The 27,769-nt window shown below is 41.6% G+C and overlaps 1 protein-coding gene across 5 annotated transcripts in view; it reads left to right on the top strand.

Annotated features, from left to right (window-relative positions):
* Window positions 1–13,952, top strand: part of DUSP22 (dual specificity phosphatase 22) — a 78,668-nt gene extending 64,716 nt beyond the window's left edge. For 3 of the 5 annotated variants that reach the window (XM_075921340.1, XM_075921342.1, XM_075921341.1), the window contains 3 exons: window positions 2,884–2,958; window positions 4,533–4,704; window positions 10,861–13,951. In XM_075921340.1, the coding sequence (XP_075777455.1) occupies window positions 2,884–2,958; window positions 4,533–4,704; window positions 10,861–11,043 (430 nt within the window). In that variant the 3' untranslated portion in view covers window positions 11,044–13,951. Of the gene's footprint in view, window positions 1–2,883; window positions 2,959–4,532; window positions 4,705–10,860 lie in introns of all 5 variants that reach the window. The other 2 variants (XM_075921338.1, XM_075921339.1) reach the window with 1 other exon arrangement.
* The last annotated feature ends 13,817 nt before the right edge of the window (window positions 13,953–27,769 follow it).

Raw genomic sequence — 27,769 nt, forward strand, 5'->3', positions numbered from 1 at the left:
CAGGCTCCAACAGAGGAAAAGCTAGCAGTATTATTGGTGACACAACATTTTCATCCCATAGCAGATTCTTCCTTCTAGAGTGCCTGCAGGTTTAGGAGGCAGAGGGAAATAATACCTCTTCAGCTGTTCTCCCCAATACTATCATCCTCGTTGTTTCTCCGGAACTAATTCCTCTACATTGCAGAGGACTGAGTCACATGGAGTGTCTTGTATGATTCAGCATGAACTGCTCCAGGAATTAGTCAATTAAGTGACTCTCAAGCAGGCTGGATATCTAGCAAGATACTAATTCTCCAAACCATGTACTGATGTGCAATTCAACCAGTTTTCATTGGGTCAGTGTGACAATATATACACACCCCATCTCAAAAGAGGAGGATAGTGGGTGTCATGATTAGATCTATTGGGTGATCTTAGATGTCACAAACTCCAAGGTCCAAAGCTCAGGGTGAGGGCTATAGTCCCAATGTCCAGGGCCTGTCAGCCCGACAATTAGAGAGACTCCTCAGTGCAGAGCAGCAAGGCCTATTGGCTCATGTCAGTTAGGAAAAACCTTTGGTGTAAGGCAATTGGTCCCAACAGCCAGGGTATGTCTAGACTACAGGCTTTTGTCGACAGAAGTTTTGTTGACAGATACTGTCGACAAAGCTTCTGTCAACAAAGAGTATCTAGACTACAGCCAGTTCTGTTGATAAAGCAAGCCGCTTTGTCGACGTGACTGTGTAGACACAAAGGACAGTGTAGATGCAATAACGCTTTCTGTCAACAGAACTCTGTCGACACAAGGCGTTATTCCTCATAGAATGAGGTTTATAGCCATCGACAAAACTGCCGAGTTCTGTCAACGTTATGTCGACAGAACTCAGCGGCAGTGTAGATGCAGGTATAGTTTTGTTGACAAAAGTTCACTTTTGTCGACAAAACCCTGTAGTCTAGACACACCCCTAGAGTCAATATAGTGACCCTTTGGTGCATGGCTGCATGGCCGAGGTAGGCCAGTACCAAAAGGGCCACAAGCAGTTGGCAGCCTAATAAAGAGGGTCCGGGTCCACCCGACTCTATTGGGCCACAAGCCAATACCCTGACAGTGGCAGAGCTGTCCACCATTGGTTCAGTATGGAGCCCCACTGGACCACATGGGTGGGCGATACCACTTCCTCACCCTCCCTAGGTCACTTCCTACCGTACTTGGTGGTGAGGCAGTCCAGACAGCCTGAAGATCTCTCTCATTAAAAACTGAATGTAGAGGAATCAACATTCGAAGCAGTGCAGCAAGTAAATTTCCTAGGTATGGAACTTGATGCCACAATTCCCATTGCTTACCTCCTGATAGACAAGTTCCAATCTTGCATGGTCTTTGTCCAAGAACCTTGAGTCCAACGTGGGAACCACAGTGAGTTCATCTCTACATTGTTGGGTCAAATGGTTTTGTACATATAAGTGGTCTCAGCATGCCAGGCTTTACCTCAGGCGTTTGTAGAAATGGCTTTACTCAGCATATCATGCAAGCCAACATTTGCTGGATATGCTGCTTTGTGTATTTGCCCAAGTGCTTCAGCCCCTGAACGGGTAGTTAGAACCTCAGAATGTAAACAGAAGGATGGATTGCATTCCTTCCTCCACAATCAACTATGATTTTGGAAACAGATGAATCCAACCAAGATTGAAGGGCCTATCTGGGTCAACTTTAAGCTCAAGCGCTTCTGACATCTAAGGACAGGTCAGATTTTGGAGATATTGTGCAGGAAGAAGAGGAAAGATTTAGACATGGCCTGCATTGGTTCAGATGGTTGTGATGTCTGTTGTGATGGAGAAAGAGGAGGGAAAGGAGGTCTTTTGCGGGGAAAAAGCAGGAGTTCTGTTTTGTCCATGCTAAGTTTCAGTTGCTGGAAGGATATCCAAAAGGAAAAGTGAGTAAGACAAATGAACATCGTTGCTCAGCTTGAGGGAGGGAGACAGATTTGCCAGTCATCAGCACAAAATATTTGTCAATCATGGTAGAGTAGGGGTGGGCAATAATTTTTGCCTGGGAGCCACTTCAAAAAATTTTTGAAGCCCCGGGCCACTCCGGAAGGGATGGGACCTAAACAGAAAGGGGCGAGGCTATCCCACCCCTAGACCATGATTGGTCTGGGGGTGAGGGAGCCACCTTGCCCCCATTCCCACTAGGCACCCATGCCCTGGAAAAGGCTTGGCACGCTCCCCCACCCCCAGGCCAATCAGGGTCTGGGGGCGGAGGAGTGTGGGAAACCTCCTCCCATCCTGTGAGGATCATGTGGCATTTTGAAATGCCGCGGGCTCCTCGCAGGGCCGGGGCAGGGCGAAGGAAGCTTCATGCTGCTCCCCTGTTCCCAGGCCCTGATTGGCCTGGGGATGGGGGAGCGCGCGAAGCCTTCTCCGCTCTCCCCCTGCCCTGCGAGTAGCACACAGTGCTTCAAAGCGCCACATACTCCTGGCAGGGGGGGGAGGGAGGCTTCGCATGCTCCCCTGCCCCCAGGCCAATTAAGGCCTGGGGATTGGGGAGCCCGTGAAGCCTTCTCTGCTTTGCCCCCTCCTTGCGAGAAGCACAGGGCCCTGCCTCTAGGCCCTAATTGGCCTGGGGGCAGGGGAGAAGAAAGGCCTCCACGGGCCAGATCCAACCACTTGGCCACTTTTGCCCACCCCTGCTGTAGAGTGATGCTTGAGATACCAAAGTTTCCATTCTTATTTAAAACAGGGAATAATCAAGGCAGCTGTGCAGTAGCTGTTGCTTGCCTTTTTAATGTACTGTATTCTGGGAATAATATTAAGTGGCTTTTCGTATCTTTTTCTTGTTTGTTTTTTCCTCTTTGTGATTTCACTAAAACTAAATGCTCTGTATTTCCCTCTTGCTTCTGTTTTCAGAACGAGACATTTCAAAGAGAGCATCAAGTTTATTCATGAGTGCCGGCAGAGCGGAGAGGGCTGTCTTGTTCACTGGTACGTATGTCAGTTGTTTAAGAATATTCTTAATTTTCCCCCCTCCATTTTGTTGTCTTTTTTTAACTCAATGGTAAATTAGTGTTGCTCACCCTTCTCTTTCTTTTTTAACAATAATACTTTTGCATTTATCTGCACCTCACATCTGAGGAACCCCTTTTCCTCCCTCCCCCCAATAAAAAACACTAGTTAAGCTTTGATCCCCTGTGGACATTGTGGCATAAAGAGGGTAAGTGGCTTCTGGAGCAAACAATGTGTCGGTGGCAGAGCCAGGAGTGAAATCCAGAGCTGCTGACTCCTGGTGATCATCAGCTCCCTGTGTCATTTTTCACCAATAGTGTTTCATTATCTATTTCTCTGATTAATGCTGGGCACCATTTTCTTCCCTCAGCAACAGTTCCTGTAATCCTAATAATCTTATCATTTCCTGTTGCAACTATTTTTTCTGCTTTGGGGCTGCTGGAAATTTCCTCTCCACAGAAACTGCTGTTTTAAGCTTCACTGAAGCATTCAAATATCACAGCTGTTTCAAGCAGATTACTGATTAGAGAGGCTGTCCTGAGACATTAACTGCCTTCAAAAGAGTTTGAATACAGAACAGGAAAGCCCATCATGATTTCTCTTACTGTCATTGCTTGTGGTCCTTGTGCATTGCTGCAATGTCTAACGAGCTTTTCGGAAACTAGATCTAGAGTCAGAGACATCTAGTAGTTTGGAGGTAGAACTGGAGCATTCTGTTCCTGTTTTGCCATTGCCTCACGGTGTAGCTTTGGACAAATCGATTAACCTCTCTGCACCTCACTCTCTTCATATGCAACACAGGGATATTGATCTACTTCATGAGGGTATTCTAAAATCGCTTGTTGATGTTGTGCTATATCATTTATATTCTTTGAAAGTGTAAAGTGTTTTGTAAATGCTAAGTGAGCAAATCTACAACTATCTTTATGGTTATAACACCACTTTTCATCCATAGCTGTCAAACCACTTGACAGTGGAAGATTCTATCATTCTCCCAGTGTCACAGATGGGGAAACTGAGGCACTGAAAAATAGTCATGCAGCATGTCAGAGGCAGAGCCAGGAATAAAATTGACAACTGAAGCCTGTGTTCTAATAGTTCAACTCAGTCAGAAGGTTTAATTAAGTTAAAGCCAATCTCATTTCAATGAGTCCTCTATATGTGCTTGAAAAGGCTACCACCTTATTTCATGACCCTATTCTGAATGGGAATTTCAGTACAACTCCTTAGTTGGGGTGCCCATACTTCATGCAGATTCTCTCCTCAACATTTTGGGGTCCAGTATATAGTCAACATAGAGCCCTGCAGATCCACGGATAGTGCGGTTCATTTTTTGCAGAGTTTTTATCTGCACAGGGCTCTTAAACATAAAGCTATCTCAGTAGTTACATAGGATCAATCACCACACTCTATTCATTCCCTTATATTCCTTAGTTTAGGTGATGTATTTTACTCTGTAAAGTGCTGCATAAATGTATGATGCTATATGAGATAATGTGTATTTACTTTAAGACTTCATATTTTATATCTCTTTTGTCTCATTTCTGCTGCAGTCTCGCTGGGGTCTCTAGGAGTGTAACTTTGGTAGTTGCTTACATCATGACAATCACAGACTTTGGCTGGGAAGATGCACTGTCTGTTGTACGAGCATCAAGATCCTGTGCCAATCCTAACATGGGTTTCCAGAGGCAGCTACAGGAGTTTGAAAAGCATGATGTGGACCATGTAAGCGATTTTTGTTAACTCAGTTCATTGATCAGTTTGGTTTATTCTAATCTAAGGCATAAAGTTTTGGACTGTATCAATTTTAGAAGATTAAAGATTAGAAGATATATGGCCCAGGATGCAGCAATAATACAAATGTACAAGTGATGCTAATGTAAAAACTGTGGGGATTTTTCCTATCTACTTAGCTATTAAAGCAAGAAAAGTCATTTTTCAAAGTAACAATCCTGTAAACAAAACTTGAGATCTAGAAGTCAAGCGGAGTTCTCTTTCTGGACTATGCATCCTCACCAATAATGAACACTGTGTGCCACTAGAACTTAACAATTCTGAGGATAATTCCTGAGCCAAAATGGAATCCAGCTGCTTCTCCTTGAGCTGTGTTGGTTTTGCAGGGCTAACGGGACCTTAGCAAAATAGTAATAACCTGTTTTTTTCAGTAACATAAACAGATAACACATACCAGGAGCAAGTCTGTGGCAAAAGCTGGTTCTGTTTTTACATAATCACTTTTTTGACCATCAGTCCATTTTACATTGCTCAGCACATTTGTGTTCTCTGGACTTTTTTTCAAGTCACTCTTTTAAAATTAAGTAAATGAGGTGGGGAGGTTGGCTTCATTTTTCTTTCATAATTTCTTGCAGCAGAGAGCTGAGAAATTACTGTGGCATTTCAATAATGCAGTAGTTTACTGTAAATATATATTTTTTGAAAATATTTAACTGAATATTTCCTGGCTCATTCAGAACTTGTATTAATGAGTGGACAACTGAACTGATTTTTTAAGAGACATTATAAAGGGACTTTCCAGATTGGTCACCTTCCTCCCTCGAATGAATGTCTGTAGTCATTTCAAATCTGATTGGTTTTAGCTAATAACCCTAATTGTCATTGTATAGGCAAATACTCTCTTCTCAGGTTAACATCTTTTTTTTTTTTTTTTAAATGTCACAATGGAAGGATGCAGCAGTTTCTTTGTTGAAAGAGTGACACTAGGCTACAAAAAGAAATTCTCACCTGTGGACATAACTTATAACAGGCTGCTGTATCTCTGAGTCTGAGAATCAATGATTTCACTGCAACTATATCAGTTTGTCAGCTGAGAATTTAGACCCGAGTTTTTAATTACAGTACCACTTGTCCATGGTAGGTCTGTACAAAGTATCTGTCATGATACAGGTTGGGGTTAGGGATGTAATAATGTAGTTGACTGATTAGCAAAATCTTATAGGTTAACACTATAGACTACATGCAATTAAACCCCCCTCCCATTCTGTGCTGGTAAGTTTCTTAGCAGGCTGGCCAGCAGCACAGCTCAGTCCTGGCTTGTGACGGGTCTGGGACCTACCCCCGCTGTGGCTCTGTATTTAAAGTGTATTAGGAGCCAGGCGGGCAAGCAGCCCAGCTTAGTTCTGGCTTCCACCGGGTCTGGGAGCTCAGACTCCCCCTATATAGGGTCTGCTGATGCCCCACGCTGCTGCCTCTGTATCAGAGGCAGCAGTACAGGGAAATAGGCAGCTGGTCCGCAAGGGGATCTGGTTTTTAAATTGGTTCCCTTAGGGGACCAGCTCCCACCTAGCATACAGAGACAACAGCACCGAGTGGCAGGGGGCTCCTTGAGAGTGAGACCAGATTTCACTGGCTGCCAGCCCTGTCCCCAGGGAATATAGAATAGTCAACTAATGGATAAGAATTCATGCATTTACTTGACTATTTGATTAACCAATATTTAACATCCCTAGTTGGGGTTTCAGCACATTTGAGCCATTTGACTTGATTATCTAGGCCATTAGGCATTGAAAGTCATAACGTGCTTCATTCAGAAATTTCCCTTAGATGTGGTTTAAGGTCTCATCCTTGATAATGCCTCAGTGTAAATATATTTTGCTTCTTTTGTATGTGTTTGATCCTGCTTTGATGCTGAGTACAGTACCATGGTCCTGATATAGCATGTGAATGGTAGTAGCTAAATCAGACAGTTCTCATGGAGATTTACATTGGTTCTTTGTTTAAAAAACTCACATCTGGACTGAGTTTCTGTTACAGCTCCTCAGTCGGGGGTGCCCATTCTTCTTGGAGATTCACCCCTCTATATTTCAGGGTCCAGTATATAGTGAACATAAATGATCCTGATCTAGCAAAGCACTTAAGCGTGTGCTCAACTTTTAAGAATGTGAGCAATCCCCTTAATACCTTTACCACAATTTGCATGCTTATGAGTCTGTGTTTAAATGCTTTGCTGGATCAGGGCTGGATTGCAGAGTTCCTTACAGGATTGATCCCCATATAGTTAATAACTGAGTGGCTACTGCCACTCTAATATATCTCATGCTCTTACTTAACTTCCAAATGCTATATGGTTGATTAAGAAAGAGTCATGTGATGTAAAATAATTTCCTTCTCCCAGCTAATGAGTGATAGCAGGGTTAGGAGAGGGAAGGTGCTGCTTTCAGCCATGCTTTGCACAGCTGATTGACAGTAGTGGTGCTAAAGAAGCAAGAAGAAAGAGCTGGAGCCACTTGTTCTTTAAAGCTCCCCAACTCCCCACCCCCCAAAAAGATCAACATCTGAGCAGAGTAGAAGCACTTGTAATTGTTTCTTTATTTAGGCTTCACTGCCAGGTCAGATGAGTGAGAGACTTGTCAAGGTAGGAAGAAGGGGAGGTAGGTTAAAGAATTCACACGCACATTTGTAATGTACTTGATGCAACAAGAGATTATAGGCCAGGTTATCAGCTGGTTGTAAATTGACATACCTCCACTGAAGTCATTGGAGTGATGCTGACTGATACCTGCCGAGGAACTGACCTCATGTTCAATGCTTAAAATACCTGGTTAGTTCCCGATCCCACAGACTTGGCCACATACTAAACTTGACACAGGTGAGTAGTAGGGATGTTAGAGTTTAACTGGTTAAACTTCCAGCCACTGCCAGGAATCTGTGAGGCCAGCAAAGCTAGCAGCCCCCGGGGGCCTGCTGGTTACAAAGTTAATGTTTTTTTTACAAGTTTTGCATCCCTAGTGAGTAGCCCCATCAACATCAAACTAAACACTTGCATAAATCTTTGCGGGATCAGGGTCTGAATCTGTACTTGTATAGCACACACTTTAATAGAATCTTTGTTTTTATATTTTATTTGGCAGATACACATGTTATAGAATATTAAATATTTAGTTATTATCACTCAAGACAGAGATCTCAGAGTCATTGTGACTAGGTCTTTAGAAACATTCACTCAATGTGCAGGAACAATCAAAACAGCAAACAGAATGATAGGAATCATTAAACAAGGGATAGAGAATAAGATAGAGAATATCTTATTGCCTCTTTATAAATCTATAGTACATCCACATCTTGAATACTGCATGCAGATGTGGTCACCTCATCTAAAAAAAATTATCTTGGCCTTGGAAAAAAGTTCAGAAAAGGGTAACAAAAAGATTAGGGATTTGGAATGGCTGCCATATAAGGAGAGATTAATAAAACTAGAACTTTTCATCTTCGAAAAGAGGAGACTAAGGGAGACATGAGAGAGGTCTATAAAATCATGACTGGTATGGAGAAAATAAATAAGGAAAAGTTATTTACTATTCATGGAGAATAGGTCCATCGATGGTTAATAGTCAGGATGGGAAGGAATGATGTTCCTAGCCTCTGTTTGTCAGAGGCTGGGAATGGGTGATGGGGAGGGATCATTCATTCCCTCTGGGGCACCAGGCATTGGCTACTATTGGAAAACAGGATACTGGGCAAGACTAACCTTTGGTCTGATTCAGTATGGCTGTTCTTATGTTCCGTGCTCTTCACATCCAACTAAACCATTTTAAAAACACAGTAATGCACTTCAAGGTATGTATTAAAAAGCCTATATATTACATACACATAGCCCAGCATTGGTGTGTTGAAACAAGAAAATATAAATGGCCATACTTGGTCAGACCCATCTAATCCAGTATCCTGTCTTCTGACAGAAGCCAGTATCATATGCCTCAGAGGGAATGAACACAGGACCCTCAGCAAGTTCGCAGATGACACTAAGCTAGAGGGAGAGGTAAATACGCTGGAGGGCAGGGATAGGGTCCAGAGTGACCTGGACATATTAGAGGATTGGGCCACAAGAAATCTGATGAGATGCAACAAGGACAAGTGTAGAGTCCTGCACTTGGGACGGAAGAATCCCAAGCACTGTTACAGGCTGGGGACCAAATGACTAAGTATCATTTTCTGCAGAAAAGGACCCAGGGATTACAGTGGTTGAGAAGCTGGATGTGAGTCAACAGTGTGCCCTGGTAGCCAAGAGGGCTAATGGCATATTAGGCTGCATTAGGAGGAGCATTGGATTGCCAGCAGATCCAGAGATGTGATTATTCCCCTTTATTTGGCGCTGGTGAGGCCACATCTGGAGTATTGTACAGTTCTGTGCCCCTCACTATATAAAGGATGTGGACGCATTGGAAAGGGTCCAGGGGAGGGCGACAAAAATAAGGGGGCTGGAGAGCATGACCTATGAGGAGAGACTGAGGAATTTGGGTTTGTTTAGTCTGCAGAAGAGAAGAGTGAGGGAGGATTTGAAAGTGGCCTTCAACTTCCTGAAGGGAGGTTCCAAAGAGGATGGAGAAAGGCTGTTCTCAGTAGTGATGGATGGCAGAACAAGGAGCAATGGTCTAAAGTTACAGTGGGAGAGGTCTAGGTTGGATATTAGGAAAAACTATTTTACCAGGAGGGTGTTGAAGCACTGGAATGGGTTACCTAGGGAGGTGGTGGAATCTCCATCCCTAGAGGTTTTTAAGACTCAACTTGACAAAGCCCTGGCCGGGTTGATTTAGTTGGGATTGGTCCTGCCTAGAGCAGGGGGCTGGACTTGATGACCTTCTGAGGTCTCTTCCAGTTCTCTACTTTTCATCGTATTTTTTGTTTGACAGCTACTGCACATTGAGTGGATGTTTTCACAGAGCTAATCACACAAACACCAAGATCTCTTTCTTGAATGGTAACTGCTATATCAGACCCCATAGTTTTGTGTGTATAACTGGGATTATGTTTTTCAATATGCATTATTTTACATTTATGAATATTGAATTTCCTCTGAATTTTTATTGCCCAGTCAGTCATTTTAGTGAGGTCCTTTTGTAGCTCTTTGCAGTCTACTTGGAACATAATTATTTTGTGTCATCTGCAAATTTACACTGTTTAACTCACTGTTTACCCCATTTTTTTTCCTAAATCAGTTTTGAATATTTTGAATACAATTGTTCCCAATACATACCTCTGAGGGAGACCTCTATTTACTTCTCTCTGCTGTGAAAACTGACCACTTACTTCAGCCTTTTCTTCCTGTCTTTTAACCAGCCACTGATCCATTAGAGCACTTTCTCTCTTATCCTTCATTTACTTTGCTTGAGAACCTTTGGTGAGGGAGCTTGTTTATCTTATTACTAGCCTGTACTTGTCAGGATCATCTGCAGAACTTTTCCTGAAAATCAGTGTTACGTTAGCTATCCTTTAGTAACCTGGTACATAGGCTGATTTAAGCAATAGGTTACATACCCCAGTTAGTAGTTCTGCAGTTTCATATTTTAGTTTCTTCCGAACTCGTGGGTGAATACCTAGGGACCCTAGTGACATACTACAGTTTGCTTTGTTAAGTTATTAAAAAACTATGTCTGTTGACGCTTCAGTATGGACAAGGGCACTGTGAACGTGAATGCCTCCATGATTGACCTTTGTGCCAGATGTCATTTAAAATTTGGTTATTACTCTGCCATTTCTTTTGCCCAAAGTGTGCTTGTACTTGTGCCTTATTCCAGATTTAGGGCACAATCCAGCAAAGCATTTATGCATGTGCGTAACCCTTTTTAAGCATGAGTTAGTCCCATTGACTTCAGTGAGTTGACACCTGTGCTTAGTCACACATATTTAAGCGCTTCGTTACTTCAAAGCCATAAACTGCAGCATTTGGAGCACTTTTCTTTAGCCAAATGGGGTTAGGCTATAAAAGGATTCAATTATGAGATTTTGAAATTATTTTGACTATTGTAATGATCTTAAAAAGATGTTGATATTTACTAGTAAAGATGCTGTTGGTAAGAGGAGTAGTATTTCTGTATCTAGTATGTGTTAACATTTAGCATCTCTCTTATGTATTTATTTCTACAGTTCAGGCAGTGGCTGAAGGAGGAATATGGAGAAAGTTCTTTGCAGGATGAGCAAGAAGCCAAAACTCTTCTGAGTAAATATAAGGAGCAGGCAGCGACACAGCCAAGTACCAGTGGGAGACAGTGGAATAATAACTTTTCCTCGCTGCCGTCCCTGTCATACAACTATACAACAGAGACGTAATCATTCTAGGCTGGATTCATTTTTTTTTCTCATCCCTGTTTAAAAACAGATGTCACCCGAGTCTCCTCCACACTCTACAGAAGTCATGCAAGCTGTGCCTTGTGGAAAGCTTGATGAAAATACTATATAGTGCATGTGTGTGTATTTGATACAGTTTTACAGTTTTATGTAAAAGCACTCTCTCTCTCTGTAACCTTCTCTGGTGAGAGGTATCCCTTTTGTCAAGTTCTCACTACCCTCAGACTCCACCCCCTTTGTAATATGCGCCTCTAATATGCATTCATGTACGCATGATAACATTGCCTCCAAAGAATGAGCTTCCAAAGTGTGTGAGCACTTACGTATTTTTTGCTTGTGCTTCACATTGCTGTTTGACCTTAGCTACCTCAAAAAATGCTGTTCATGTCACTGCGGTTGTAAATGCAACTTTGAAAATTGCATCATATAATCTTGATTTCGCACGTGATGAATGCAAAGTGTGTGTTTCATGATTTTTTTGTGTGTGAAAGCTTTATGGGTTTTATTTAAATTATTCATAGTTGTCACTAGTTGGGATTAAAAATGAGGTAGGAAGATTTGAGATGTGTAAATTCCATCTATTTTGCCAATATAAAACCAGTGGTCAAGTTTGTCAGTGTGCACATGCAAGCTAAATTTTAAATCGGAGTAAAAAAAACTAGAGGTCAAATTCTGCTTCTGATGTAAATCTGGAAGAGCTCGATTGATTTAGTTGGAATTATTCTGGATTTATAACAGTGTCACTACAAACAAATTTAATGAAGTATTTCCAGATTTACACTGGTGTTATGGTGAGGAGAATTGGATACAATGTCCTTACTTTTAGTCTTTGATTCAGAGCATGCAGGGTTTTTGCTTAAAGATTTCAGAACAGAGAAGGAAACTCCCAGCCTGCAAGGATTTTTTAAAAGAAATATACAATGAATGATGAATGCCCCAGTCATCCAGAGTAAGACAGAGATTCAGCACATTATACTTGACCTGATTTTTAAAAAAATGTTTTGTCCTTTGATACCCTAATTTAGAAACATTTAACATGCTGTTTGATGCAAGCTGACAATGTCTTCACACAGTGATGAGCGCTGGGATGAACTGTAAGGATAAAGTAAGCCCCCAAATATTTTGGTATCTTACTGATTTTAATGGAATGGAAAGTATGGATATAAAATCCATCAATGAAAAATTAGGATTTATACAATTATTATATTCCAGCTCCAATCTGCACCAAAATTCTATGTTTGGGGCCTCATCACACAACAAGTTGTTGGTGTATTGGTGGCAGGTGTTGGGATATTATAGGACTTAGAAAAGCCTTACCCTTTGTTTCCAACCTAATAGCTTGCTGAATTCTATGCGTGTATGTGTTACATAATCTTTTGACAGCCACCATGATTAATAGATAACACTTGGCTAGCAAGCAGACAGGTAACTGTATATGAATTTCAATAGGTGAAAAGGTTTGCCTAAGACTGTACTAAATTGTGCTGTCATGCACAGTCCCTAGTTTTTGTGGATTGGAGACTTTCCTCTTTGTAAAAATCTTACACACAGGACTGAGAGTGATGATCTCCTTGTTCAAACCTGTAGTCACAAGACGATGTGTATGGCAAAAGATTTCCATGTGTTTACAGCAAAAGTAGTGTGTGTGTGTGCGTGTGTGTGTGTTACCTTATACTGAGAATAGTGGGAGACATTGGTTAATGTTTTCTGTTCAGATTTGTTTGGTTTTTGTTTTGTTTTGTTTTAATTGGCTGGTTGACTTCCAAAACATCAGCCTCTGAAACAACAACATTCAATGCCTGGATAATTGAGATGTCTCAATAGTCCTAAAGCCCACACACTTGTGAAACTACAACTGGAAAGCAGACTTAAGAATAAAGAAAATACTTAGATGAGAGTTGGAGTGCTACTTTCCCAGCACACACAAACTCGTCTTTTTCTTTAATGGGCCCTGTAGATCTCTTTGGCTAGGATCCTATTTTCTCTGAACATCATTGGTTGCATCACCCTTGTAAATCCAGGCTATAATTGCTCTGTGTTCTCCTTCAAGGGAGTGGAACAGAATTAAGGGAGAGAGAACCCACAGCAGCATATGGAAGGCTGGGCTGTCCTGTCCATGTTGGAAGTATGACTATAGGATTCCCTAAATCAAGGCACAGAAGGGATGTCAGTCACTGACTGTCCTTCTTCCAGTCCTGTAAGAAAGGAACAAAACAGCCATTGTCCAGAAACATGACAGGCTCTTCCCTTACCAGCCTTTCAGTGACAGCTTAAGGGGCGACTAGACTATGTGAATAAATGATTATCCACCAGAAGACAGTCAACACTCATGTGACTGACTTCAGCAGTATAGATTGTATCCAGTTTTTCCGCTGCTTTCTGTGTTGCCTTTCTGTATTTCTAAGCCCCTGTTTTGTTTTTCCTTCCTCTATCAAATACATGAAACTTTTTAGCAACTTATTGAACATCTTGAGTTACATAAATAACTTATTGTTTTATAAAGTTAATATCCTTTTGTGACTACAAGGAAACATTTTAGCGTTCTATAGGTAACTTCATCAGTATTTATTACTCTGATTTTAATCTGGAACCAGTTGCTATTCTGTTTTGTTGGCTGATTGGAAAAAATATTAACATATTTTGTGTCTCTTAAACAAAAGAACATTGATTGTTTATAATGGTCACTGTATAGAACTAAGTCAAAGAAAGACTACAGTAATTACTTCAATCAGTTAGAAACTGAAAACCCTAGTAATCTTCTTGGTTCTCTGTCTTCCTTTTTGGCATCATAATGAAGCTTCATCTTGGGTTTTTTCTATGGTTTGTATTTAATTTCTATTATTTTCTATAAATAAAAGGAAATGTTAATAGCCTACCTATTTGTGTATTTTCTTGAAAGACCTACATTAATACTCTGCTGGATCCCTAATCCTTGACTAACATCTCTACTTTTTGCAAACGGATTCACTCTGCTGTTCAGATGAAGTTGCACTTTCCACCATAGAGATCTCCGTAGCCCAAAAAGGATCCCCTCAATCCTTCCATGGGTTGGTTCATTGATCTCTTCCAGGTGAGTAAAGAAGTTCCTCCCTTCTTCTCCCCTCCCTCCTGAAATAGGGTTGTGGAGCCTTGGCAGCCCTGCTACACTTGGTTACTGTGGTGACAGTATCGGCAGTACGCAGGCCCTAGTGGTCTGAATTCTTGGTTAGAGTTCAGACAATTAAAGACCACTGTGAAAACTGACTAGAACCCAAAAATCATGAATCTCGTTAATTTGCTGTATATTTTAGAGAGTTTGCATTTGATCAAGAACTCCTAAACGGTAAGGACTGGGACAGTCACGTTTGGATGTAGCTTCCTTTTATCATAACTTAAGCAAGGTCAGGGTTTGGTTGTGCCAGGACAGTGGGACCTGTGAGGAATGTGATTGTTTCACATTAGATGGGAAGGCAAGGGTGTGATGGCAGGGACAGTTATACTCACAAATGACCTCAGCGAAGGCAGCAAGTGTCCCAGCCCCAAGGAGCAGCCACGAGCAACTACCCACTGTGACATGTAGCTCCTGTCACCCGGGACCAGCCCTGGGGAGAAGCCGGCAGATGGGACCAAGCCTTGGACATCACCAGGTACCTCTTCTAGTAATGTATGTTTAAATCTCTCCTGTGCTCTGCTTATTACATATAAAAGTAGCCCATGGGGGACTGGTTATCTTTGCAGTAGCAGAGGAGAACTGTTGTACATAGCTCCCTAACAATATCCTTGCCAGCTGATAGTTAAAATAGGATGTGCAGTGACTTGTTGACATTTCCCCCTTTGGAATGTTTTCTTTTCCTGGTATGCCATTGTTTTAGATGTTAATAAAACTAACTAGGTTTTACCATGTGTTGCAGCGTGGTGGTGTATATTGATTGCTTGTACTATCGTAGCACCTGGGAGCACATTGTGCTAGTTATAATCCACATTACCATAGTGTGGGTCTTTGTTCACCCTCTAGTGGTTGATCCATATAAAAGGCTGATGAGTCATCCCAAGTGATCAGTTAAGAAAGAGATTTAATCTTTTTCTCAAGAACTAGAGATTCATGCTTAGTGCAAAGAGGTCCGTAGTTCAGTACTCGCTGGCAGCCCTTATGGGATAGTCATCACAAAGTATATTCCATTTATAACATATGAAATGTGTTAAAAAGGTTAAGATTCCCAGAACTGCCCAATTTAATTCAGAGTTTTTATGACACTGAAGTACTATTTCCATTATTGTCTCACAATTTGTCAGCAGTCTTCGGGAACCAAAACTATTGACTAGATTAACCATTGCTTAAGACGGTCACATGGCTTTGTGGCATAAAACAAAGGACCCGTGGGCCAGATCTACACTAGAACAATTTGTCAGCATTGTTACAATGGTTGGATGTTAGACCACATCTGTACTTACCTGTGGATCGACGCACCGGAGGTTCATCATCTAGTGTTTGATTTAGTGGGTTTAGTAAGGACCTGCTAAATTGAATGCTAAGGGACTCCCTGGTCAGCACCGGATTCCTACTCCTCACAAGAAGTACCGTATTTTCCGGCATATAAGACAACCTTTTATGCTAAAAAACATCCCCCAAAAGTCAGGGGTCGTCTTATACGCCGGGTATACAGGCAGTCCCCGACTTGCAGGTACGAACGGGCTTTTCTCGACCCGGAGGACACAGACTGCAGGACCTTGCGGTCCCGCCGCCCGTGTACTCCGGGGCGAGAAAAGCTGCTTCGCGTCCCCCTGGTCTGCAGACCAGGAAGACGCGGAGCAAAGCTGCGGAGGGGCTCCGGCAGCAGGGCAGCCCAGACGCGCCGCGGCTGTCCCGCTGCCGGCATCCTCAGAGGCTTTGCTCCCGGTGTCCCTGCTCTGCTGGTGACGGTCCCCAGCAGACCAGGGGCACCGGGAGCAAAGCCGAAGCGGCGGCGGGGTGCCGCGCTTCTGAGGCTTTGCTCTGGCAAAGCCTCAGAGGCGTGGGACCCCGCCGCTGCTGCGGCTTTGCTCCCGGTGCCTCTGGTCTGCTGGGGACTGTCTCCAGCAGACCAGTGACACTGGGAGCAAAGCCGCAGCCGTGGCGGGGTCCTGCGCCTCTGAGGCTTTTCCAGAGCAAAGCCTCAGAAGCGTGGCACCCCACCACCGCTTCGGCTTTGCTCCCGGTGCCCCTGGTCTGCTGGGGACTGTCTCCAGCAGACCAGGGACACCGGGAGCAAAGCCAGGGGAGGCGGACGGGCGCTGGGGCACTGCCGGTTGGCCTTTTAAAGGGGGGGTAGTCTTATACGGCGAGTATAAGACGAAAACCTATCTTTTAACTAGAAAATTAGGGGGTCGTCTTATATGCCCAGTCGCCTCATACGCCGGAAAATACAGTAAGGGAAGCCGAAGGGAACGTTTTCCCCGTTGACCTCCCGTTGAAGGCATGGCACTAAGGTTCAAATTAAGGTATGTTGATTCCAGCTAAGCAATTAATGTAGCTGGAATTGCATATCTTAATTTGAATTTATCCCTTAGTGTAGACTTGGCCTTAGATAGCCACACCTTTGCTGATATAGCTGTGCCAGCAAAACTTCCAGTGTAGATGCAGTTATGCTGAGGTAAGAGTGGCATCTGTAGTATAGATAAGGCATTGGCACCAGAGAATTTTGATACTTTGCATTATATAGTTCAGAGTATTTGATGTATTTTAACTGTATTCAGACAGCAAGTCTGCTCCAGAGCCCACTGACATTGATGTGTCTGCTTACGTGTTAATACTTTGAGTGTTTAAGTTCTTTACTGAATTGGACCAGAGCTCAGGTCAGTTGGACTCCAAATCTCTTACCATATTAGTTTTTGGGCCTAACTTTATGCTCACCTACACCAGGGAAAATGGCAATGAATCTTTAATAATTATTCAGTATGAGTGTGAGCTGCGTCCTCTTCTATACAATTATAGACTATTAGATTTACCCAGCATTGCTCAGATCCTTAACTCGATTAATTTTTGTTTTTCTTCATTTAAATCATTGCTCTGGGGTGAGGCTAGGAATGAAGGATTCAGTATGCAGGCTGCCCTGTGGAGAGAGAACTACCTTGGCGCTCCCCACAGCCCCAGGGCAGGCTGTGGGGAGTATAGGAGTCAGGGCAGGCTGTTGGAAGGGGTTCTGGGGGCTGTAGGAAGAGTGTTATAGCTGTCCTAGTCACCATCTTTGATCCCTTGCTGCCCTGCTGTAGTCTCATTATATAGTATAACTGTCCCTGCTAGCAGCCCTCTCCCTTTCTGGGTTATGAAAAACATTTGCATTCCAAGCACATCCCATTGTTCTGGCACAACCAAACCCAGATCTTGATTTAAGTTAGGATAAAGAGGAAGCTACATAACAAATTTGGTGGTCCTAGCTCTTACTGTTTAGGAGGAGTTCTTGAACAAATGGACAGACAGACTCACTCACAGACAGTTAAGCTTTTTCAAATATATAGTAGATAAAATAACCAGATTCCAGTGATCATTTTCATCTCTCCACCATCACTTTTCACTTAGGAAGATTAGGATGATGTGTTTTAGATCAGTGTTTCTCAACCTTTTTCTAGAGTACCCCTTTTTTTAAAAAAAAAGTATAAGTCCCTACAGTTTTTCAGACACACACATTTTTTTTTCTACCATTGCAGCACATTTGTTTAAACAACTTACTTGTAGCCAGGCGGGCGATGACATTTTTGGGTGTAAAAATACAAAAATAATAAAGCGCTGTAAAACTTAAACAAAAATTCAGTTTTCTCCAAATTTCAGTTGTTGATGTACCCCCCAGACTTCTGTCAAGTACCTCCAAGGGTACTTGTACCACTTGTTGAGAAACATTGTTTTAGATTACTTAATAAATCAAAGCACTGCACTTCAGTGTTGCTTTATTACTCATGTTAGGACTGCAGGGCAATGCTCACTAAATTCCCCACGTCCTTTCCTAGCATACATGGGGGCTCAAGTGTAACAGGGGACAATTCTTTGAGGGCGATGTCTTGTTTGGTTGTACCAAAGTTCTGGTCAAGAATATGGAGAGGACCTTCCCAGGACACTATAGTGGGAACTAATTGGAGCTGGTTGTGCTGGAGGGCAGGGTAAATTTTGGACTTTCTAGACACTATTAGAAAGACATTCTCAAGTCACTGGTGACTTATTTTTATAGAATCCCCTGGAGATGTAAAATATGTGACTGTTACAAAGTTAGTTATTTATAAATTATATTCTCAGCAGAGCTTTAAATATGATTCTTGCTTTACCACATGGGCTGAGCTAATTTAAATTAAATCATTGGTGACTAAGCTTTGTAACGGTCCAATATTTTTCCTTGTTCTTTGACTTGTGCGCATACCCTTGTCTGTACATGTCTGAACATCTGCAAGTTTAGGTTTGCATTTGCAGAGGCTAATTATGCAAACTGCAGTTTACAAAGAGTTAATAGCTCACAAGTTGCAAGATTACATCCTGTAGCTTTCGTGTAGTTTCTAGTGTACAATTATTAGGAGTTGTCATCTAACAGTGTATAAGCAGGTGCATAATTACCCTGGAAACACAGCACAGCTCTGAATCCTAATGAAAGGCCAAATTCTTCCCAAGAGAAACTCAGTCCAACTTCATCAGATTAAGGCAAAATTAGGTTGCTAATGAAGATTTTTCAGGATCTTCTTAGTCCAGCTTCTATTTTTTCCAGGTGCAATTTTCATACTTAAAAAGTGTGTCCTCCAGTTTGCCTCTCCAGGGAATTATGGATAAAAAAATATTGTATGTAATCCTGAGTCACAGGACATTGGAGAGAAAAGTTAGGTGAAGTAATATCTTTTATTGGACCCCTTTCTGTTAGGGTACGTCTAGACTACAAGTCTCTTTCGAAAGAGAGTATCTAGATTGCAACCTCTTCTTTCGAAAAAGTGAGCCATTTTTTCGAAAGAGAGCACCCAGGTAGTCTGGATGCTCTGTTTCGAAAAAGCCCTGTTTGCATTCAAGAACGCCTTTTTTTTGAAAGAGCACTTTCGAAAAAAGGTGTCATTCCTCGTGAAATGAGGAGTACCGCCATCGAAAGAAAAGCCGCGTTCTTTCGATGTAATTTCGAAAGAACGTGGCTGTAGTCTAGATGCAGGTGAAGTTTTTTTTCGAAAAAAGGCTACTTTAAACTAGAAAGCTACTTTAAACAAAAAAGGCTACTTTTTTCGAAAAAACCCTGCAGTCTAGACACAGCCTTAGTGAGAGAGAATGTTTTGAGCTAGTAGAGGGCTCTTCTTCAGATCTGAAAAACATAGTGTCAATGCTAAAAAGAAGGTGGAATCTATTATTTAGCATGTTTCACCTTCATTTTAGCTGTGACACTGAGTACATTTTACAGACATGAAGAAAAGTGCTCTGTAAACTTGGATAAAAGTATTGTGAGATTGACCTGTCAACTACATCAGGTGCAAACTCGTAATTCAATATATCTGCTGCATGGGCTAACAGATGATCAAGGGTACAAAAATAAAGCTTCAGTAATTTTTCCTTGTTGAAATTTGTTTATATAAAGATATATTTAATGTTCTGCTAAGACATATATATTTTTGATATTTATCCCAGGACTCCTGAAATGGGCTAATTAATGCAAATGAAAGCATACTGTGCAAAGTTTCTGAGATGGGGGTATCTCTGGCCTTTGTGGCTCCCTACAAGAAGCCCCATGCTGCTTCTACACTCTGCCCGAGAAGCACCATAATGACAGAAAAGGAGCAGCAAAGGGCTTCCTAGAGCAGTGTTTCTCAACCTTTTTTAATTAAGTACTCCTTAAAAAAATAAGTACCTCCAGTACCTACAGTTTTTCAGACACACAACATTTTTTTCTACCATTGCAACACATTTGTTTAAACAACTTAATTGTAGGTAGGAGGGCGATGACATTTTTGGATGTAAAAAGTACAAAAATAATAAAGCTCTGTAAAACTTAAAACAAAAATTCAGTTTTGTCCAAATTTCAGTTGTGTTGACATACGCCCCAGACTTCTCTCGAGTACCCCTAAGGGTACTTGTACCACTGGTTGAGAGACACTGGTCTAGAAGCCTCATGGATGCAGTCAGTCTCAGCCCAGCAGGCTCAAATAAAAGGAGGTACAGGGTCTTAGCATGCAAGATCAAGATCAAGATTCTAGTTTAAAGGAAATGTTGAATGATTGGTACAGTTTATTTCCATCAGCCATTAGGGAGATGGCATAATCCAGTATGGCACTAGACAAAGAGTCAGGAGGTTTGAATTTTGTTCCCAGCTCTGCTGCTGATCTGTTGTGAAACTTTGCGCGCCAGCCACTTCACTTCTTTGATTCAGTTTCTAACCTGCAAAATGTGGATAAATTATACTAACCTCCTTGGGAAAACTCTGAGATATATAAATGAAATTACTAAAATGCACTATGTAAGAGTTAAAGGTTTATTAAATTATTAACATGTATAGTTAATAACTTGTTACATTTCCTGTATTTTTTTAAAATTTAGTGGCAGTGCTTCAGGACTGCTATACAGATGACTTGGTTTAGTTTAAAATACCAACGCCACCTCTTGCCGCCTTCCCCTCCTCCCCCCCACAACCCAAAGACTATTTAGAAACTTCAGCCATTGTAGAATGTGGCTGTTCCTCTTCTGGGCAGTTTTTTTTCTCACACAAAGCTGATAACTCCCATGATCTGGTACTATTATCTGTTTGGATACAATTCTATATATTGGTACTGATTAATGAAGCCTTATGTTCATCAGATCCTTAGGGCTAAATTGTGACTTTGTTACACACATTGAGCAAGGGACAGTGAATAGTTTTACTGATCCAGGAGCAGATGAGAAAATGGATTATGATTCATACTCTCAATATGGTTGCAAATTACCCCTATTACTCCAGGGTTAGAGGAGGAATTCAATTCAATTTTGAGTTCATGAAATTACTTGACTCAATATGATGCTTTAATTGATTATTTTAATTGTGTACAATAGAATATTTGAACACTGGTGAACATTATGTACATAAATCTCCTCCCCTCCCCCGATAATATGGGGGCTAGGGTTTTGAAAATAGTTTGACTGCTGTGGGGCGAGGAACACAGGTTTTGTTTGTTTGTTTGTTTGTTTGTTTAAATGTGCCTAGTTACTCTGGAAATGTTTTAGGGGAGCAGTCAGCAATCAATGAAGCAGTCCACTTGGTTAATTTAAAAATGTATTTTCATTGCTTCTTGTCAAAACCAGGAACATTAGATGAGCAACAAAGGAAAAAAATTAGTCATTACTATGTAAGCCATACTTCTATTTAATGTTCCATTAAGTCCTTAAAAACCTGTGAGCTACAGAATTTATACAAATAAATATAGGATTAGTGATGTGTTTCCAATCTTTTAGTAGGAGGCTACAATTAAAAAACCTCCTTTAACAGTGATAACGATCACAAATCCAGGCATATGTGAGCTTGGAGAGAGGTGGGGCAAGGAACTGGAAAAATCTGAACATTTGTTTGCCCATTGAAATAAGAAACTCAAAATTGTACTCTAAGGAGACTTCACCACTTGGCAAATACATTTGTATGAAGTGCACACTGTTTATATGAAGAGACATATTGAGTATATTGATATGTTGTAGGTTTTCCACTTGTGAATCGAAAGCAGCAGATTGTGGAGGAGAATAGGACACAAATCTTTAGTGGGGGTTGAAAGCATTTGGTACATTTCAAAGAAAAAGACTTTTATGAAGTGACTAGTGAATTTGAGTGACCCCAGCTTTTGGGTGCTCATACTAAAAACTGAAAATTGGCTTCCCTTGAAGAAGATGGATGCTGACAGCTTTCTGAAAATCAGACCAGTCCTGGTGTCTCAAGTTGGGCGCACAAAAGGCTCTTGAAATCAATGGTCACTTTTGGAAAATGCTGGCCTTGTTCTTTAGATGTGTATTTGGGAGCCGAAAGCATAAAAGCAATCCCTGTCAAGTTCTTTTGTGGCAGCATACAGGGAGTGTGAAATTTATCAAGAGGTGTGAAATCACAACAGCCTTGATTATCATTTGGCAGCAAAGCGCCTCCCTACCGGACGCTGTGTGGTATGTTCTATGCAAACGTTTTATCTCAGCTACACGGTATGTAATCTTTACAAGACTTCCAATGGGCAATAGGATGGTTTGCGATTTTGAAGGGATTTCCAGTAAGGTGCTGTGTCTTGATGACTCGAATGGGAGTCAGGACAGTCTTTCATTTGAGATATGCAGATGATGATCGTTGTCATCTTTGAAAGTAATTTACCGAACATGATGGAAAAAGAAAGATCACATAGTCATCATCTATTTCAGTCCTATAATTAAATTCCACACACTCATTCTCCCTCCCAAGGGATGACAGTAACAAGCCAGCTCTCCGCTTCTGTCTCAGTTTGTGGTACTGCCCTGCAGTAGACAGCTGCATAGGTTGTGTGATGGCTGAAAATCATAATGGATAATGAGAACTAAACCAGGGTCACAGTGGACTGGCTCAATTGATCATTAAAGGTAAGAAGACATAGGATCACTCTCAAATGTGAGCCAAACTGGGCTCTGATTTTTTGGCCTGGCTTTATCAAACTGTGGGATCTTTACAATCAAACAAATAGGGGATAGTGGCAAATGGAGATCTGGGATCCAGGGCAGCTTTGAGGACCAATGTGTATTTCTTGAGAGGAAATCATGTGGAAAGAGGCAGACAAAATGAAGAAGGCATTTCTTCAAGAACAAGCATCAGGCAGACAGTGATCTTTTATCTGGCCAAAAGAGGGCAACAATCATGCCAACTGAGCAAACTGATTAGTTAAGCAAATACTGTGCAATGTTGTAACTGTGCTGGCCTCAGGATATTAGAGAGGTTAATTACCTTGTGTTTCCAATTTTTCACAGGACATTTACTTTACCTGAGAATAATTTTATTAGTGAGGATTTTTATCTGATGTGTCCTTTTAAGTATCACTTCCCATTTTTTCGCTAGCTACTTTAAAAACTAGTCGTCTGATGCATTTGGCAGGGAAATCTCTCCAACGTATTTGGCTCCCAGATTCTGTGTTGATGGAAGACATAGTAGGACCTAGATAGATAAAAAAAAACAATCTGTTCAGTGCCCCATCCTCCTCTCTCTTGCCAGCCCAGACCTTCTGTAACCGATAAGAAATCAAGATCCTGTACTCATTGAAGTGAATGGCTAACCTCATATTAACCACAATGAGAACACAACCGATCTTCAAGTTTTGCAGGTCAAAGCTTGTTAAGGCTACTGTACGTGGCCGTATAATTCTTTTTTTCAACACGCTCACTAGCAGGGTTATAGAAAGCAATGTGAGAGCTGTTAGTAAACTTTAATAGCTTGTTAAGACAATTTACTATCTTTATAGTACAGGAATTATATAAAATATACAAAGCAGCAACTTTCTTTCTCTACATACCAAACTCCTGTCCCAGCAAAAGTAGTTCATGTATGCTGAAGGAATTCATCCCTTTAATAGCAAATTGATGTTACAACTATCTTAAAAACTTAATAGATGCTTCTTATAAAATAAGCACACTTGAAAGCAACTAGGGCAGCAAATGTTTCTATACACCAAATACAGAAATAACATCTGTCACGTAACACCTAATGAGGATCTCAAAGTGCTTTATGAAGAATGGTAGGTATGAGCATCTTCAAGTTACAGTTGTGCAAAGCATGGATTGCCATGTGACTTGCCCAGTGTGTCACAAGAAAGCAGTGGCAGGTTGCCTGACATCTAGATCCCTGTTTTAACTACTAAATGATGCTACCTGGCTTTGTGTGGCATGTATAATCACACTTACAATAAATGAAAAACAGCAACCAGAATTTATTTGAACAGAGGCTATTTTTTAGTCTAATCCAGACCAAAAAGAAAAAGTTATGCAATAAAATGAGTACTATTGAGTGGGCGAGGGAAATTCTTGGTGTTTTCTATCATGCTTTACTTAAACATACCTTGCATGGCTAAATTTGCGTCATCAGCAATGTGAAAAGCTTTATTATGCTTCAAAAGAGAAGCATTTGCCCATGCTAAGAACTCACCCTTTAGAATGTCCTTCCTGTTCATGTTAACCAAGAGTAACCATGCATGCAGAGACCTTTTTTTCACCAGAAGAAAAGAACACATGCTGGTAGAGCTCATGAAATAGACCATCCTGATGATATCAGCTGTCAACAGTCACTGCAGCTGTTTGTTTGTCAAAAATATTATGGGCCAACATCAACTGTCAGAAGAAATTCACAGAACATGCAGAATTGACTCCCGCATTTCCTTAAATTAAAAAGAAATATTAAGGTGAATAATTCATTTGTTTTTAAATGGCTAAGTGGGAGATTTTCAAAGGTAAAACGCAAAAAGTGGTGATTGGATGCCTGAAAGTTGAAATCCTCTTTTTGCCTTTGCAAATCTCCCTTTTACTGTCCCAAGCATCTTGCTTCTATCTGATTCTATGGGGTAAGTGGTTCTAAAAACAAATATTGTATGCATGAAACCTTCCCTGTTGCATACCTATAGACATTTCTTCCTCATTTTGCCTGTTCAACAATTTTTTAAAATTGGCACAATAAGGTACCAGCTGTCTTGAGAGGTTTTGTGTCTGTGCGTGCATGTGTTAAAATTAAAGAGGTTGCAAAGTGAAACACTCAAAAGTTAGGAAGTACCAGAATTAAGATTGTCTGTTCAACAGTTCAGAACATAAGAACAGCCATATGGGGTCAGATCAATGGTCCGTCCAGTCCAGTATCCTGTCTTCTGACAGTAGCCAATGCCAGGTGCAACTTTAATACAACCCTCTTGTGTGGATGCATCATGGTGTAATTTTTTATTATTTGATCAAATAGTTTTTTCAACTGGTTCACTACATTATTCAGTGCTCAGAATAGCTCAGCTCTTAGAATTAATCAAGATTATGTAGTGAAAGGAGGCTGTTGTCTGTCTCCTTTTGGCTCATAAGCTGGAAAGGGTGTTGTGAATGAGGTAGGGAATAGTATATAGCAGGACAGTTTCATAACTAAGAAAACTAATTATTGCCACGGGGAACTAGATTCTATTCCTCCTTTTGGTCATATGTGATACTGGTTAAGTCTCTTAGGGTACGTCTACACAGTCACACGTAGATAGCACCACATTTTGAAATAGGCTGTCTCAACAGTGCCCCATTATTTCAAAATTATTTCAAAATAACGTGTGGGCTGTTAAGACGCACACAATGCTATTTTGGGATAACAGACGTTATCCCGAAATAGCGCAGCTGTGTAGATGTACCCTTACACCCAACTTTTCACATGTGGTCAATGATTGTGTATTGCTTATTTTCTAGGTGCTTTACTTGAGGCAGGGTGTCTGATATACACAAGTGCTGTGCACCCACAGCTGCAAGTGAAATCAGTGGAAGCTGTATTTTGAATATATAATGTGAACTACCCTGAAAAATTAGGTCCTAGTCATCTCATACTGGACATCTAAAATTAGTGGATATGTTTGCCCTCTCTGTGCCTCAGTTCTTGAGCTGTAAAATGGGGAGGATGATGCCCTCTTATCTCACAGGCAGGTTGAAAATATATTCTTTAATGTTTGTGAAGCACTTGCATATTATAGTCAGAAGCATCATAGAAAAGCTCTCAAGGAAATTAATAATTCTTGTCTTCAAAGCAAGGCTGGAATAGCAGGTAGTATATTTGGCCTGAGATCTCAAGGAGAAACAAAATACTGAATAGTTTGTTCGGAAAGGCTATTTCTATACTCGCGACTTCTTGTGCGAGTAATATGCAAATGAGGCTAAGCGTGGAATATTGCCGAGCCTCATTTGCATACCTAATGAGCCACCATTTTTTTGGTGGCTCATTAGGAGCGTCTACACTGCCCCTTCTTGCGCAAGAAAAACCCTCTTGCGCAATGCTGTTCTTCCTGAAAAGTAATAGGTGGAACAGCATTGGGCAAGAGGGTTTTTCTTGCGCAAGAAGGGGCAGAGTAGACACTCCTTCTTGCGTAAGAGCCTCTTCTGAAAAGAATGGTGGCTCATTAGGTATGCAAATGAGGCTCGGCGATATTCCACGCTTAACCTCATTTGCATATTACTCACGCAAGAAGCTGCGAGTGTAGACATAGCCCATGTGAGTCCATTCTACAAACTGAAGGGGGCAGGGGTACTATGGAAAAATAGTATGAGAGTAATCCACACACCTAGTGAGGTTACAGAGCAATTTGAGTGGTACCTAGACCACAGCAACAGTTAAGATCAAGAGACCTCTACAGCATGTGCTGGGAGCCAGCTGGCTTTTAGTTCAGAGGGTAGAGGCTCCTATACTCAGCTCCAGAGGTCCCAGGTTCAAATCCACTTGGTGGCAGTTACAAGAGCACACAATTAAAGACTGTATTGTAATGCATAGGCCCAAAAAAGGGGCAAAATTAAGGCTGTGCCACAAAAGGTTCATCCCTCCAGACTCGTCATTACAGTCTTCTTCCCCCTCATCTCTAGTCTCTTTGTGCCCAGACTGTTCAAGCCCCTCTCCACCACACACTCTTTGTCCCCAGTCTCCTTGCCCAGCCAGACCAAGGTGCCTCAAGTGCTGGAGTCCTAAAAAAAGAAACATCAAGATGCACTTGTGGTTTCTCAGGTGTTGTCACTTCTGAGTGATGATTCCGGAAGGTTCTACCAGCTCCCCCCACACATGCTGCAATGCACAACCTGCTTCACTTTATGCACTGTTACTTAATTGTCTCTGTTCCCTCACATCCCACCACCATTCACATTCCCTGTCTCTACAAGAGCCCTACTACCAATGACCTTCCCTAGGCTTTTCTGTCCATCTCAGTGCCCTCAGTGCCCTCACTTTCTAGCTTCTTATCCTGTGTCTGCTCACTGAGTCTCAGTTCTCTTTCTGGAGCTCATGTCCTTTTCAATTGGGATCTTCCACACCATTGCTTCCCAATACTTACTTTGAAGTCCTACTTACGTAAGAACACCCATAGTAGGTCAGACCAACGGTCCTGCCAGCCCAGTATCCTGTCTGCCAACAGTGGCCAATACCAGATGCCCCAGAGAGAGGGAACACAACAGGTAATCATCATGTGATTCCTCCCCTGTCACCCACCTCCAGGCAGATAGAGGCTAGGGATATCATTCCTACCCATCCTGGCTAATAGCCATTGATAGACCTAACCAAGAATCGATCTAGTTCTTTTTTGAATCCTGTTAAAGTCCTGGCCTTCACTACATCCTCTGGCAAGGAGTTCCAGAGGTTGACTGTGTTCTGAGTGAAGAAAAACTTCCTTTTGTTTGTTTTTAAACCTGCTGCCTATTAATTTCATTTGGTGACCCCTAGTTCTTATATTGTGGGAATAAGTAAATAACTTTTCCTTATACACTTTTTCCACACCAGTCATGATTTTATAGATCTCTATCATGATCTCTATCATCCCCCTTTAGGGTACGTCTAGACTGCGGGGGTATCCTGGAAAAACTTCATTGTGTCCAGGGAACGCATTTGCTCTTCTGTTTTTTTTTTTTTTTGCGGAAGAGCAAATGCGCTCTTTCGGAAGCCCTGTCTTTCTTGTTCTATGAGGAAGAACAGATCTTCTGAAAGAGGGGGGATTTTCCAAAATTTGGCCCAGTGTACACGGAAAAAAAAATGGAATAAGGTGCAGTGTCGACTTAGCTTTAGTCTCCTCTTTCCTAAGA

This window comes from Pelodiscus sinensis, chromosome 2, assembly GCF_049634645.1.
Source record: "Pelodiscus sinensis isolate JC-2024 chromosome 2, ASM4963464v1, whole genome shotgun sequence".
In the NCBI taxonomy this organism is placed as follows: domain Eukaryota; kingdom Metazoa; phylum Chordata; order Testudines; family Trionychidae; genus Pelodiscus; species Pelodiscus sinensis.